The sequence below is a fragment of the Protopterus annectens genome, chromosome 8.part0, assembly GCF_019279795.1.
Source record: "Protopterus annectens isolate FY-2018-M chromosome 8.part0, PAN1.0, whole genome shotgun sequence".
Classification (NCBI taxonomy): Eukaryota; Metazoa; Chordata; order Ceratodontiformes; family Protopteridae; genus Protopterus; species Protopterus annectens.
The window spans coordinates 1,145,175,560-1,145,192,847 of NC_056741.1; the positions used below are offsets into that span (position 1 = coordinate 1,145,175,560).

Below are 17,288 nucleotides of genomic sequence, written 5' to 3' on the forward strand. Positions count from 1 at the left end.
AGATTTGAAAATCTCAGGAGTCGGCCGACTGGCAGTTGCAAACTGCTTTTGCTTCGGGCACCGTGCGGCAAGAAAGACTGAAGAAAATGGTGTCGGCTGCATCTTTTATACCCCTGGTGCACTGACGTCAGGGAAGAGGCGACAGCAACCGACGCCGGACCAAGACTTTGGAATTCAGGCCGACTGCGGGTAGCCTGCCAGCAGGATAACTTAAGAGTAATGACTGCAACAGTGAAACACGATGAACATCTACAGGGGACAGATCTATCTTCCTTTTGGAGGGGGTAGCTTGGCTTCCCCTGATCAGCATGATAAGGTCCTCCACCATTTTAAACATTTGAGACTGAGGGAAGGTAGCAGGCGCCTGAGAGTGGGTCATCGGTTTCTTGGGTGTAGTTCATACCCTGGGCTAAGAAACTTGGGCGTTTTTGAAAGAACAGTAGTCGCAAAAGAAGACGTCAGTTTGTGTCGAGATTCGGTAGTGCAAAGGACTTCCTCGGACACCAGTGCCTGCTCAGAGGCTCTGGACCCATCCAGTGTAGAGACGACCACAGGATCCTTAGTCTAAGAAGAGATTTGAGGCATACTGGACTCCAGAAGGGTCTCGGTAGCAGCCTGTGAATCAATAGAAGCGGGCATCAGGGGCTGCGAAAGCACCTCACTGAGTACTGGAGAACTGACGACTAGCTTAACGAAAGTGTCGTTGGTAGGTTTGGACCTGTGCCGTCTGTCTCTGTCTTTATATTTACGTTTTTTAGGAAGATCTGCTGTTGGATGGCTCACCAAAGCCATACTGGAATTCTAGGACTGTAAGTGAAAATATCTGGCTACAATAAGGGTCGAAGACGGATAGTTCTGGTGTTGAATAAAGCACAGAAGCGAAAATGGGATAACGTCATGTCTGGGTCTAAACAAGTGACACAGTAAGAGTGGAAGTCTCGGTGTGGTATTTACTTTCCACAGGCGAGACAATTATCAACTTTTTCTGACATCGGTTAGTGCAAGAAAAAAGGATCCCCAACTTCAATTCAGTAGACGAAAACTCAGGTAGCGGCCGACTGGCACTCGTGCAAACTGCTTCTGCTTCAGGGTCCACGGCAAGAAAGACTGATGTAATGGCATCGGCTGCCTTACTTTATATTACTGACGACCTGATGTCAGTCCTCAAGCAACAGCAACCGATGCAGAAATACTAAGTCTCTGGTATTCAGGCCGGCCGAGGGCTACCCTGGCAGGGATAACCCAAATGTGATGACTGCAACAGTGAAACACGAAGAACATCTGTTTTGGTGTCATGGTTTGCTGCTGAGGAAGCTAACAGGATTGAATGAATTTCTGCTTATCCTGCGATGGAAAGACTTTCATGCGTCCTAAATCTAACACACTAAAGAAGCTGCAGATGATTTTCTGCAATCTACTGCTATTCAAAGAAAGTGGAACAATGCAATGGTTTGACTGATATGTCAAGAGTTCCTTTGTTTTGTTGCCATCAATTGTCTAGAAAGGGGAAGTCAGTTATGTTTCACCTTATCAGATATGCAAATAATGTTGCTAAACATTTTCTTAAACTCTGGGGCCTGGACAGCCTGAGTGGCACAGCTAAAAGCTATAAATTATGAAGAGCTAAATGTGAAGAACTACATGTGAATCTGAGGTACTCCTGTCAGAAAGCCTGAATGGACTATAAAGATGGGCATGTTCCACATCCACTGCAATCATGTAAGAGTCCTAATCTATGGCAGGAAGTAAAGTCTTAAGAGGTATCCTTCGTGTTTATGAAGTTGTTCAGCTTTGACAAGTCTAAAACGAGTTATTGTATTGTACTTTTTGAGAGCCAGAAGTACTCTGGAATAAAAACGCTTGCCATCTTCAACTGAAAGGAATGCTTTGAATACTTTTCCTTTTCAGGAGCTGATCCACCAGGTGATGAGAAAATGTGTGTGGACCTAACTTGTCTTTTGGGTTCTAAACCAATTCCACTGCACAACCTTGCTGAACTGTTTGCAACACTTGCTTGTGTATGCCTGTGGTCCTTTTTTAGCAAGCTATAAAATGACACTGATACTCTAGGGGGACTAAAAAAGGGAGAAAGAGAAGCAAGCAGTCATTTTGAAGGCCTCAAGTTACAGCTGCCCCTTTTTGATTCACCTGAGGTGTAAGTGGGCTGCCTTCCTTTGAAAAGTTTCTGTTGATGAAAGCAGAGACGTTTTCCTACAAAATGGCTTACTATTTGCAAGGAAAGTCTAAGTATAGGAGGTGAAGCATATCCTTAAATAAGGACATTGTTTGCCCATCTACGCCAATAGTAATGTCACCAGAGTCACAAAAGCATTCAAGCCTTGATCCAACATCCTTATTACAAGGCTCTGTTCTAAGCCACGGTGACGTTCTTAAAACTCTCCTTAATATGGCAGCTCCTGCATTATACCGAGCATCTTATCTGCAGTTCATTGTATGCACTTTTATTTTTATCTACTGCTGCAACTAGCTTTTTTACTCTGAGACTGCAAACCAAAGAAATGCCAAAGCATGAAAAGTGCACCAAAATCCACAGCAAGGGGTGAAAAAAGCAAGTACCAACTAGCAGTATCAAACAAAAAACTCCAGGAGAGTCTGAATAATTTTAGTAATATGACTTGTAATTTTTGCTTTCACCTACCAAACAGACTTAAGAAACAGCATCCACTACAAAAAAAACAATTTAAAAATCCTTAATTAATGACATCAAGGATAGTCAATCAAATCTTAAAGACAAAGTACACCTTAAGAATACTTTAATTATAGGAACTGATAATAATAATACATAAAATTATTTTTTAATATTAAAAACGTATATATAATGAAAACTAAAAGATATACAATATAAAATTCACAATTTAGCTGCCCTCAATTTAAAGAATAGGTAAAATGGAAATGTTTTCGTTTAATCCAGGAAAAACAGTGGTATTCAGTTTAAACTGGCACACTACTTTCCACAAAATGTGGTCACTCAGGCTTCTCCCTTTTCATGCAGTCTTGAGAGTATTAATCATAATCCCTACACCCCAACAACATGCCAATGTGACAATAAAAAATTACACGGTGATGAAGGTGGTCAACAAACTAAAATAAATAAATGAAGAATGACAAGTAAATCAGCTCAAACAGTAAGTATAGGATTGTGTGACTTAAGTGGATGAAGTTGTATAAAAACTGATAGAGAAAGCTGAAATCATGGATAATACAGTGATTAGAACAATATCAAAAAAAACTTCTAAAGCTGTAAATGTAAAAAGATGTGGAGAGAAAACAAGGAGAAAAAAACAATGCAAAACATCACATTTTCCTGACTAAAACAAAATTGAAAAGCAGAGGCAGGGCATGTTATTCTTTGAAAATAAGTGCATATAATAAACGGATGTAAAGAAATACTGCTATAAATTTGTAATGAAAAAGGCAAGAGGAAAAAAAAGGTTCTGGTTACTTTTAGTGATGAAGTGAAACTTGCATACTTCTTTGTGAATGGTCCTTGTATTTTCCAAAGGATCATTTTAAACCTGTTATGGGTGATGTGGGTGGCTGGACCCATGCACTACCCTAATATCAACATCCTCCAAGGTTTCACCAGTCTTAATACTGACACTTCAGATACAAGTGCCAACTATGCTGCTTGCACAGGCAGTCCCCTTGATCACTACAAATAATGACTGCTGAATAAAATACTAAATGGAACATTTTTACTGACTGGTTAGTGATGTTCTTCATTAAAAAATGGAGACTTAACAACCCTTTTCTAAAGCATATCAAAGGCTGTTAGCAAGAATAATATGTACCACACAGGAAAATGACAATCTGGCCCAGTAGTATGCATAAAATGAAGGGCTATTTCTCAGCAATTTGTATTACTGAGACAATTAATAAAGAAGGATGCTGAAGGAAGAATAGAATTGTTTTAGGCAATGGGCATTAACTAAACATCTTACCAAATTTGGAAAATATGGCTCCTTTAGTGAATAGTTAGATAAATTACAGGGTTGTGACAGAACATATTATTAAACAAGGTTGCCAGTTAAGCCCCTTTTTTATTTTTAGTAGCGCTGGATCTTTTTATTGGATACACCCTTCAAAGAAGCAATGAAACAGAATCTGGTGAATAAATGCTGATAATGAGGGCACTGAGATGATACATCAGTGTTTACACAGAAAGGAAAATAAAGTGAAATAATAATTAAAAAAATGAACACATTTTCTGCTTAGGATTAAGCAGGGCAAAAAAGGGTTATGTACTTACCATAACTTGGCATCTGTGTTATCCTATGTCACTCACTATTCATCACTCTTGGGTCGTAGGATCCGACACCAGATCCGTGCTGACAACTTATCAGACAGATCCTAGGATAGAGCTCTTTCCACTCCCATAATCTTTGGCTGCTTTCTAACCCCTCAGATCGAGTGTGCCCTAGAGCTAGAAAACAGTTAAGGAAGACCTTAACCACCAGACTGGACATCTCCACTTCCTCTAGGTCCCACAGGACTGGGGAAGGAGGGAGGGATAGTGACATAGGATAACACAAATGCCAAGTTATGGTAAGTACATAACTCTTTATTTGATGCTATCCATGTCATTATTCCTCACTCTTGGGTCACAGTCCCCAGGTATCATAAAATCCTGGGTGGCCTCATGAAAGGACATGCCAAAGTACTGTGGAGCCAAAAGAAGCCATGTTCCTGGAGACTATGTCAAGCTTATAATGAATAAGAAAAGTGTGAGGAATAGACCAGGTGGCCACTAAACAAATCTCATCTAAAGAATGGCGGGCCAAATAGGCAGCTGAATCAACAACAGATCTAGTGGAATGAGTTCTGACTGGTCCTGGTAATGACAAACATTTAGAAGAATAAACCATGGAAATACATTTCAAAATCCAATGAGATATAGTAATCTTATATACCACCTGGCCCTTTCTGTTAAGAGATAAGGCCACAAACAGCTAGTCAGATCTGTGGAAGCTCTTGGTCCTGTCCAAGTAGAATCATAGCTGTCTATGAACATCAAGTGTGTGTGGCAAATATTTGCCTTTATTGGAGAAGTTTGGGAAGAAAACTTGCAACTGAATGGATTGATTCAAATTTACCTCAGTACCTACCTTGGGCATGAAGGATGGGTTGGTCCAGAGAGACACACTGTCTTTATGGAACACCATGTATGGAGCCTTAATAGAGACAGCCTGCAACTCAAAAACTTTGTCTTACTAATGTTATAGCTAACAGAAACGGTCTTCCATGACAGAAAATTCATATCACAAGCAGCAGCAGGCCGAAGGGATTCTGTGTAAGAGATTGCAGCACAAAGGAAAGGTCTCAAGGGGGAGAAGGATTTCTGACAGGAGGCCTAAGCAGGAAAACACCTTTCAAAAAGTCTTTACAAAGGTGAGAAGAAAAGGTAGGTTCCTCACAAACATGGAAATTAGAAATGGCCGCCGATTACAGCTTAACAGTGAAGAAACTAGCTCTGTCCTGAAAGAATGAAGATAAGAAGAATAAGATGTCTGCAATGAGAGCCGAAGGAGGATGCAGATTATGCTGTTTGGCCCAAACAGAAAACCTTTTCCATTTACTAGCATAGACCTGTCTGGTGGAGGCTCTCTGAGAGGCCAGAATAGTCTCTGACGAGTGATGCAACCCTGGGCTGGTTTAGAATTACGGGAAGTGGACAAACCACACAGTTAGACGAAGAGTCTGAAGGTTTGGGATTGGAAGATGAGAGAGGTGAGAAATCAGATCCGGAACAGGATCTAAGACCCAAAGCGGTGGTTCCTCAGGTGGGACCATAGAAGGGGAAACCATACCTGCCAAGCCCAATAGGGGGCAATGAAGATCAAGGTGCCCTTTGAGGCGCTGAGCTTTCTGAAGTTTTCTGGGAATGAGAGGAGTAGGAGGGTAGGCATAAAGGAGACCAGGAGGCCAATCATGAACAAGAGCATCCTTGGGGGACTCCCCAGCTGGGGGGATCAGGGCAAAATACTGGCTGCATTTGTGATTGTGAGGGGATGCAAACAGGTCGCAGCTCGGACGACCCCAGTGAAGGAAAATTTCTGTCGCCACTGAAGGATTCAGGGACCACTCGTGAGGACTCAGGATGGCCCTGCTGAGTCTGTCTGCTAACATGCTGGAGTCCTCGGAAATGTGCAACGCAAGGAGAAAGTGCCCCAAGGACATCGCCATTCCCAAACCTTCATGGCCTCACGACAAAGCAGATAAGAATGTGTGCCCCCTTGTTTACTGATGTACCACACAACTGCCATGTTGTCTGTGTGAACTGCAATGGTACCCAGAGGGAGGCAGTCCTGAAAGGCATGCAACATGAGAAGAACTGTTCTCATCTCCAGTACATTTATACACAGTTTAGTCTCTGTAGGGGACCATATACCTTGGACTGTCTTTCCCTAGCAATGCCCCCCACCCCAACAGGGGAGCATCTGTGGTCCCCATGACCCTGGGGGGAGGAAGAGAAAATGGTCTGCCCATGAGGCGATCGGGAGACTGAATCCATCAAAGGAGATAACACCTGCACACCAGGGTGAGGCGGACAGAAGCAGTCATCGGATAAGAAAGAGAAGACCACTGGACTTTTAGAGTCCACTGTAGAACCGTCATGTAGAACCTGGCTAACACCACCGGATAGACTGTCACCACCATGGACCCTAAGGCCCTGAGAATGAAGCGGACCTTAGGAAGACACAGATCTAAGAGACACTGAACGTGTGATCTGATTAGATGAACACACCTGAGAGGTAAGGCCACAATCTCTGACACTGTATCCAACTGAATGCCGATAAACTCCAAGTTTTGGGATGGAATCAAATTCAATCTGGGAAGATTCACAGTGATTCCTAACTGGTAGAACAGATGAAGCAAGTACTGTATGGCTGTTACCAGGCAATGCTTGGTGGGAGCTGTGAGGAGCCAATCGTTGAGGTACGGAAACACCTGGAATCCCTGCAGTCTCAGGTGAGCTGCTACCAATGCCATGCAATTGGTGAATAACTGGGGGGCTACAGTGAGACTGAAGGTCCTCAAAATGGTAATGATTAGCCCCTATGTGAAACTGCAGAAGTCTGCTATAGCGTCTGTCTATTTTTATATGACAGTACGCATCCTGGAGATCAAAAAAGCACAACCAATTGTCCTTGTGCAGAAGAGGCACCATGGACTGGACACTGACCATCCGGAACTTGGACTTCTTGACGTAGAGATTTAACTCGCTTAGGTCCAGAATTGGACGTAGGTCTCCCATCTTATTTGGCACCAAAAGAAGGAAGAGTAAGTTCCAGATTCTCATTGTCCTTGGGGGACCTCTTGGATGGCTTTCTTCTTAAGAAGTCTGAGCACTTCTTGTTGAGCTACCTCCCTCTGATGGGGTGGCATATTGGGGAGGTGCTTCCTGACTGGAGGGAGGTGCTGGGAAAAGGGAATGAAATAGCTCCTGGAAATAATGTTTAGCGCCCAGCAATCTCTTGTAATGTTTGCCCAGGCAAACGGGTGCACTGACAAATGACCCTCAACTGCCTCCAGGGCAGGACAATTGGGCAGCGCATCGGGAGCGCTGGGAGGGATTCTCAGAGAAAGGTTCCCTGGAGCCCTAATTTTGCATACACCCTCTGCCTCTGGGGTGGCATCTGCCACTGAACCTTCTCCCCCGACCTCTAGAGGAGGGCTCGTCCTGAGCATGCCGAAAGGAAGACTGCAACTTCAAAACCATAATTTCCCAGTCCCTAGTGTCTTAGAAAAGGACCACTGAGGGGTAGAAAACTCAATTTCCACAGCCAACAAGGTGTTGCCTTCCTGCTCTCTGCAGGTGAGTGTTTCTTTAACTGAAGGACCAAAGAGGGTTTATCCACCAAAGGGGGCATTGGTGAAAGATGCCTTAAAGGACTCTGCAAACCCGCAAAGGCACAGCCAGGCATGACGCTGAACAGCGGTGTCTGTACCAGCCACCCAAGAGGTGCTTTCTGCAGTGTTGGAAATGAGCTTCATTGAGGAATTTGACAGGCACGCAACAGTAGATAGCTTGGGGGACACTTTGCTTAAGTCCCTGGCAGGCAACAACTCAGAAAGGGAAGTGGTGAGTACCTTGACCAAATCCCTCTGGAGGTGAAGTGCCCGCAGACCAAAGGTAGCTGAGGTGAAGACCTGCTTATTGAGTCTGTCAACTGCCCACAACTTTCGACTGGGGGGATGAACAGATGTACTCTGCTCTGCCAACTCCTTTTTGGTCGCAGCAGCTACCACTATAGCATTGAAAGGTACTCCTTAGACCAAAACTGCCTATCTTTGGGAGGGCTTAGAAACTTCTCTGCTCTTTTTGGAACTGGCTCTACAGTATCTGGCTCCTTCCATGCCCTGCTAGCAATAACATCTATCATTTCATCAGTAGGGGGGAATCTCAGGTGGTAGATGGTCCCATCCCGAACACCTTCAGAAATACAGACTCCTCAGAGGATGGGGGCTGGGGAGACCATCTGCCCTTCAATTTAAGGATCTCCAAGATATCCCCAAAGGAGACATCTTCGGGTGTAGATCTAGGGGACCCGTCTCCTTCATTGAGGTCCGTATCCTCTGTGAGGGACTCCAAACGGGAGTCCAGGTGCTTCCTCTTGCATGGCCTCTTCTGAAGCACCTGCTCCAAGGGAGGCTCAGGGGAGGACTCGGAAGAGTGGGGAACCCCAAGTGGGGTAATTCCTGCCTGAAAGGGCTGGTTCAAGAGGGCTGACCAGAAGCACTTCTCAGGGAAAAAAAATTGCTTGCCCATCATCAGGAATTTGCCCTTTTCCTCACTGTACAGCAATCTCGGAATTGGTATATTTAGTTAGGGGGTGGGGGGGGGCAAAGCCCCCCACTTTTGTAGGGTTTGACCGTTTGTTTTGGTTTTGGTTGGCTGAGCGATTTTTTTCCCTGGGAAAACATTTGCTGAAGTGGCTGTTTGTAGCTTTGCTACTTCAATCATTATGTGGGTCTACTTCACGATGTTGAAAGCTGACAATATTGAAGCTGATAATGTTGGCACCACAACATCGAAAGCGCAGAACATTGTGCAGGTAAACGGAAATTTCCGTAGGGGGAGATTACTACGCTTGTTAGTTTTTATTTTTGTTTTCTTTTTGTTTTTTTAAGCGTTATTCAATGTTTTACTACATCGATCACTAAAGGTCAACCTTTAGTGATTCGATGTAGTAAGATTTCGATAACGTGATATAGACGCCATTATGTGTCGATGTTGTGGTATTCGCCTACTTGAAGCTTCGATTTGGTAATACAGACAGGGGTCAGAGTGCTGCACCACTGTACTGGCACTGTTACAGTGAGGGATACAAAAAGGCAATGAACTGTTTCTTATTGATTTATTCACTTTCTGTAATTCCTGCTAAGTAATATTGCACTATATAAGATTATGACTAGAGACAGATACTACCCAACGGCTGTGTAATGCTCTCAACTCAAAGTAAATGTAAGGGGACTTTTTTCAGATTCCTCTCAAAATCACCTTTGGATTTCCTCCTAGGCAATGCACGGTGCTGTTATTCACCATGCGAAAATCACAAAGTTTAATGAACAGTCCTGGAATGTTAGCATAAACCTAAACAAATGCCAGCTAAAAAGACATTTAACTGTAACTTGAAAAGAGAGATAACAGCAAATGTTATTAGGCTGTTTCCACAATTTCTTCTGATGGAATCAACTATATGACTTTTTACTTACATACTATAATGTAGTTACTTGTTGCTGTTTACAGCATTCTACTCTTCTATGTTTGTAATTTAAGTGTGGTGCATGCCCCAGTTTATGGAAGACTGAGGGTCTAATTTGGATCAGTTCACCGGCCTTGCTCACAAATAAATAAAATGCATTTTACTTAAATGTAATAGTTAAATGTGGTGTTCTTAACAGTAATAATTGTAAACTAAAGGCCCATGTTAACCTATAAATTATTTTTTATTGCTGTGAAAAGTGTACGATTTTAAGCAGTACAGTAACAAATGACTTACCTGCCATAAGATTGAAGATCCATGAGCTGGACCCTTTTTCTCATCAATACTCTCTACAGTAAATATTAAGCTGCTGGATTGTGTGTGTGTGTGTGTGTGTGTGTGTGTGTGTGTGTGTGTGTGTGTGAGTGTGTGTGTGTCTGTGATGTACATTGTAACCAATGCTTTTTAGAACCATTAGTAGGACCCCCACTGTTTTTTTTTTTTTAAAGTATCCCAACATCCAATGGCTATGATCTTATCACCCCATTGCTTCTCAGGAGGTAAGATCCAGCCTATTTAATCCATACACACAACACAAGCACACCAAACAAACAGCAATCCACACACATACACCTAAAATCTTACACCTAACCCTACACTAAACTATACAAACACCACTAACTATCCACTTACCTTAACCCAAACCCTAACCCTAAGGTCTGTCACTATCGCACACTCACCTCACCCGCGCCCTAACCCTAACTCACCTACCCTGCCCTAACCCTCACATCCACACAATCGCACACTTACCTGACCCGCGCCCTAACCCTAACTCACCTAACCCACCCTAACCCTCACGTCCACACAATCGCACACATACCTAACCCTAACTAACCTAACCCGCACTCAATTGCACACTTAACTGAACCCGACCCGTAACTTTCCACCACAGCGCTGAAAATACCAAAGCAACAGAAACGGACAACCAAATTCTTTCCCTAGGAAAAAATTCAGTTTTCTGTTGCTTCGATATTTTCAGCTTTCGCTGAATAGCGGTCGATATTAGAACATTCGAAGTTTTGAAACTTTGATGTTCTAATATAGACCGTATTCCTAGATTCTGGCAAAACACCTACAGTCGATTTGTTCTGTGGTCTGGGAGACACAAATAGCTGGTCCATTTATTCCCTACTGAAGTGAAAGTCTGGTATGGAGGCAGAGCATCATTACGATGGGATGGTCCCTACCTAACAATTCCTGCCCATGCAGTGGCCAGTGATCATAAGTGATGTTAGTTTACTGGCATTCCCCAAGCTCTGGAGAATTTCCTGACTTGTTAGCATGTAACATTCAGATCAAATTCTCAACTGTATCTTGCCATTCCTCATCTTCACCAGCTTCACTCAGCACTACATCACAATTATTGATATAGGAGACTCCCTTCCACCATGTTGGGTGAGCTGACATTGATTTTCCTAGCCAGCCCTTTTTAGCAACCAAAGCAGCTAACTCATCTCAGGTTGTCTGAGGCCTACACAGAGCTTTAACAACACCTACATTAGGTATATGCGTTAGTGTGTTTATGTGGGTGTGATGCACAACAGAGTGTACTAATATGTTTCCAAATACCCAGTCACTGTTATGGCAGGCAGAAACAACCACCAAGAACAATTAGTACTTCTGCTGGGTCAGTCCTCTTCTAAAATAGCCGATACTCCCACACACAAACAAGCAATCCTCTAAAAAACACAGTGGAACAGAGTAAGCAAGTTTTCCACAACAAGACCTAGCTGGAGATCCACAGTTCTGTGCTGCAATTTACTTTGGCATCTCAGACCCTCCTGCAATGTCAGTCAGGCATTACAAAGTGCTAAGTGTATTGGGAAGATGCTGCTTGCCACACCGTTAAACAATTAACCCTTCCACTGATGTTACATTATTCCACCAACTCATAGGCATTATGGATATCACATTTATTAAACCAAAAAAAACACATGCAGTGTACTGGTCTTCTAATAATGTAGCCATGGATGACAATGGATGACAGTGGCAGAGTACTCCTAAGTATTTAGTGAATAGACTAAGATTTGTAACGGGTCACCAGCTAAACCTTAATTAACTTCCACAGGCAACTCCTTATAAGCCAGTCTGCTAAAACAAAGTGTCCATGCCTTCTGTGACTGAATGCAAGAGTAATACATAATAATTTTTTTGGGTGATTCAAGTATATGTTACCTTTATTTTCAGTAGTTACATAAACGCAGTAGCCATATATACTTCCTTAGTACAAAAATATCTCTTGGTAGAAGATGACTACAATAAAAGTGGCTTACCTGCAGCAAATCTCTTCTTTACAAGGGACATTCTGTAGCTACTGCTTGCCAGCTCAATGTCGACTCCAGATAGGGTGTTACCTTCACTGGTAAACTGGGCTGCAACCACAGATGGGGCTGTGGGGGCCCCTGCAGACTGCCAGGTGGCCAATAACATTCCAGACCCTGAAAACAAAAACAAGAATGCATTACACTGTCCTTTTTACTTTTTCACTTTCACTGATATTTGCAAAGAAATCAACAGAGACCTTTACTTGTACACCGTTTTACACAGCAGTTCAGATACATTGCTATTGTTTAGATCAAAGCTACATCAATCTTCTGACTAGGAAGGCTCAACCTATGATATCTTACCATCTAAGAATTTGTATTCAGAAAGCATTAATTCATCAAGAAGTTTACTAGACTGTCTTGGATGAGATAGGAAATGGGGATTTTGTTTGTATACTGTATTAGTTACTCAGTCAGTGGGTACTGTAAAAGCTCTTTCCATCAAATAAGTTTGCAAAAAAGTTTTGTTACCCTACGGTTGTGGGATCTTAGAGTAGATTATATTAGTTAAGATGGGTAAAAGGCCCCTGCATGTGGAATTTGCGAGCCACTTCGCCTAGAGCATTCTTTCAAGCCTAATCAATAGAATAGGCATAAATATTAAAAACTGAACGAATACTGAGCTGTAACGGATACTAAAATGTTTGACTAGATCCTCTCCCTCAGTTGCTAGACCATTTCACCTGAGCAACAATTGACAAAACTGCACAGTGGCACAAATCAGAGGTATAACTCAATAACTGATACTGTAAACACTATGCCTATGATGACAAAAATGAAGGCAAATGCCAAAATATGGCAAGCTAAGTCTCACCCTCCTGCATACCGCCGACTGACATTCTCACAATTTAAAATGGATCACACAATTCAATTCCAGGTGAAACTGTCAGTGGTTTGGCTTAAAGGGATGGGTCAAAACGTGACAGTTCAGTCAATGTGAGCATTGAAAATAATTACTAATGAAAATAATGTTACATGGAGCTGCTGTACAAAAAACATTGACAGAAGCTATATGTTGTCACTACATGTAATCTGTTGATGTAGCACTGTGTGTATAATATTTACTGCGTATGGCATAACTGAAAACTGATCAGAGGTAGCAAAGAATTCTACAAAGCGTCTTTGTATGTGTTACAAAAGTGGTACTGATAACCTTTCATCTTGTACTGTATCTACTATATTTTCCACAAGGAAGAACATGTCAAACTACAGCACAAAATGCATTAGTAAGATAGGTTCCATAAGTACTGGCTAACTGCCCTTGCAGGTCATTTCAAGCCCAGCTAATTTCCCTTTTTGTGTCTCATTTGGAGTTAGACTGGCTTATATTATCACTAGTGTGAATAACTGGGATCATACCATAAATAATTTTATGGGAACTCATGCAAGGGATAAAGCACTTAGGAGCTGCCTCTGTCCATTAGTTGTACATGAGGTAGTCCTTGGATACATTTTCTGTTTCCCATCCAAAGATAAAAATAGTTTCTGGTGTCATTCTAAGGGGGTGCAATATTTGTCAGCATGGAAGCAGATGGTCAACAGACCACGCTGCTTTGCGAGGGATAGTCTGTGCCTCTCTCCCCCCAGGCTTTCAAATATTAGTTAAAACATTGTCTTCCCCCATAGTGCCTGTTTTGGCAATGCCAAACTGGAAGTACTTCTGACATAGCAAATCAAAACCAAGAAAATCTAAAGATATTACTGCTCAATGCTAGGAGTCTAAACAAAAAACTCCACTCCCTAGAAGCTCTGTTTACCCTTGAGAATGCTGATGTCTATGTGGTCACTGAGACATGGTTTAAAGCCGTGGAGAGTGCACCAATAGTGCAAGGTTATAATGTGTTTCACACATTTAGGCCAGCTACTTCACAGGCAGGGACTAAAGGTGGAGGTGTGTCTACATCAAAAAGGCTGGTCAAATAGGACAATGCACTTGAGCTGCTACATGTTCAAATCCCCATAGACAAAATCCAATACCACTCCCTTACAAACTATAGGTCCCCCTCTATGACCTAGGAAACACACACCGTGTATTTAAACTTATTAGAAACACTAACCATCCAACTCAATACCATATTCATGGGTGACTTTAATTACCACACTATTAACTGGGAATCCTATACAACACTAAACATACATGCACAGAGATTCCTGGATTTTGTAAACACAAACTCCCTAGACCAGATAGTCAATACAACCAGGGGTGCAACCATACTGTATCTGGTCCTCACTAATATGGGAGAGTGTTGCACACCCCCTACTGTAATGCCTTCCCTGGTAAGGTCAGGCCACAAAATGGTCTCCTTTGAAGTAAAAATAAAACCTGGACCCCCAGCTAAACCTGGAATATTCAGGAACTATTCTAAGGCTAACCTCCTGCTATTAAGTGAGAACCTGGCAAAATGTCAAGCTCCCATAAACACTGCTGCCTATGCAAAACTGTTCACAGAAATCATGTACAAGCATGTTAATAGCTGCGTAGAGGCAGCTGTACCCACTAGGAAGAAATACAGAAAGAGCTCAAAAAACAAGCCACCCTAGTGGAACCACAAAATCAAGAGGATGTATAACAGGAGAAAGAAAATCATGGCAAAAATTAGGAGATGCAGCACCCAACAGGATAAAAGCACTCTCATCAAACTAAACAAAGAACTCAGAAGCCAAATAAAATCTACCAAAGTGAAATTTGTGGTACGTTTGGCCTCCCAGGCCATGGACAACCACAAAGCATTCTTTAGCTATGTCCACAACCTCAAAGGCAGTACACAAGTGTGTGCAGAGCTCATTGTAAATGCAGCCACATATACTGGGCCAGATGACATAGCAAACCTCCTGACTGATAAACTCAGCTCCAACTTTACCCCTCTCTCCCCCTCAACCTTCCCTCAGGAAATATCATCAAATACAACTCCCTCAACTATCACAAGGGAACAAGCCCTTAATGCTCTAAGACCAAGAACACTGTATCAATGGGCCCAGAAAATATCTCAGGATGCCTTATTAAATAGCATGAAACATGACCTATCAGGGCCTCTGGAATTACTATTTAACTGTTGCCTCCAAACAGGCTTCGTGCCTCATGAATGGAGAACAGCAACAGTCATCCCTCTGCACAAATTTGGGCCATCTACAGACCCTGGAAACTACAGACCCATAAGTCTCACTAGTCTTGTATGTAAAGCCATGGAAAGAATTATCAGTAAACCTCCAGACACTGACCCAACCCAGTTTGATTCCGTTAACGGCAGATCATGCTTACTCAACCTGGTGGACTTCTTTGACATGGTCACCAAAGCAATGGATGAGGGCAAAAGCGTTCACACTGCCTACCTTGACCTGGCCATGGCATTTGACATAATACCAAAAAAAGTTCTCCTGCACGGTGGAAATGCACGGCTCAAGGAACAATTGTAAACCAAACAAAACAGAGCCAGCATACAGCAAACAGTGAAATCCTATACCTTTATTTGGTAATAACCAAAAAATTCACAGACCGGTTTCAGCCGGATCAATACACAGCCTTCATCAGTGTAAAGTGAAAATAGACTGTAAAACAAACCAAAATATATACAACCATCTACAATGTGACTGGTAGATTCAAAATTGCTCATTCAGACCTGGTGGGAACATACCACCCAATTTCACAATCCATTTTTTCTCTTTTGTGTTTAGGATAGAATGCCATCCTGTCTTGTTGCCCATATTTCCTCTAATAATATCTATGATCATAAAGGAAAAATTAGCAAAACGGTGTGTTAGGTGATGTTTGTATAGTGCATTATTGACTCTTTTATGTTTAATGTTACTAATGTGTTCAGATATTCTCATCCTCATGGGTCTAGAAGTTTGGCCCACATAAAATGAGCCACAAGAACATGTAGCCATATAAATCACCCATTTGCTGCTGCAATTCCCAAAAAACTTAAGATCGTATACTGTTGAACAATTCCGACTGGAAAATTGGATTGTATCATTCTGATGCAATTGGTACAGTGACCACAAGGGTAACAGCCGATAATTGGTTCACCAGTCAGGGTGGTCTGAAATGATTGGGGATGCTGGGAAGTGATATTGTGTTTGAAATGATTGAAGCAAGAACCCAAATTTTTCCCTTTCCGAAATGAGAATAAACAATGGTCGGGGATGATGTTGACAACATCATGATCATATTGTAAAATATTCCAGTGTCTGTTCACTGCTTGTATAAGTTTATCAGAATTCCGAGCATATGTAGTGATGAACTTGAGCGGAGCAGAATTACTTTTGGAGCGGGGTTGATAACTTAAAAAGTCTTGTCTATCTGATGAACTAACCAAATTCCTGGCACTGGAGACATATCCCATGCCATACCCCCTGGATCTGAATCTGTTGGTGAGATCCTTACTGTGTATTTGAAAAGTGGATTCATTGGAACAAATCCGTTTAATACGGATAAATTGAGATTTGGGGATATTCCGGGCAACATGTGGAGGATGGAAACTAGATGAGGGATATTTGTGTATAAAGCACAAACATCAAGGGTACACATCAACCAGTCCTCTTCAAGCTGACTATCAGAAATGATTTGCAAAAAGTTTGTGGTATCGTAATCTGGAGCGTATAGAACCTAGAAGGGGTTTAAGATGTTGAGTAAGAAATATGGAAAGTGGTTCAGAAATATAGCCACGTCCAGAAACAATGGGTCTGCCCGGCAGCTTGAAGAGGACTGGTTGATGTGTACCCTTGATGTTTGTGCTTTATACACAAATATCCATCATCAGGCAGGTTTAGAAGCTTTGGCCTATTGGTTAGACAAGGCTGGTCTATATCAACCCCACTTTAATTCCTTTTTGGTGGAATTAGCTAGACATGTCCTCACCAGTAATGTCTTCTTTTACCAAAACAAGTGTTATTGGCAAACCAAGGGTACTGCTATGGGGGCTTCATTTGCCCCCATTTATGCTGACCTTTTCATGGCATATGTTGAAAATAACATCATATATGATTCTATCAATAACATTTATCTTGAACATATGGACATCTGGAGACGCTACCTAGATGACTGTTGGTTAGTATGGAAAGGTGACGTTTGCGGATTGCATCAGTTTATTAACTATCTAAATAACAATACCTGGGGCTTAGAATTTACTGTCCATTATGACAAACATTCTATCACTTTTCTTGATGTTCTCATCAC

At 42.2% G+C, this 17,288-nt stretch overlaps 1 protein-coding gene across 1 annotated transcript in view; it reads right to left on the reverse strand.

Moving 5' to 3' along the window:
• The window catches only part of LOC122808415 (F-BAR domain only protein 1-like), a 2,144,012-nt gene that overhangs the window by 37,036 nt on the left and 2,089,688 nt on the right, over positions 1 to 17,288 (reverse strand). The window contains exon 26 of the mRNA XM_044079378.1: positions 12,062 to 12,226. Within this exon, the coding sequence (XP_043935313.1) occupies positions 12,062 to 12,226 (165 nt within the window). The remainder of the gene's footprint in view (positions 1 to 12,061; positions 12,227 to 17,288) is intronic.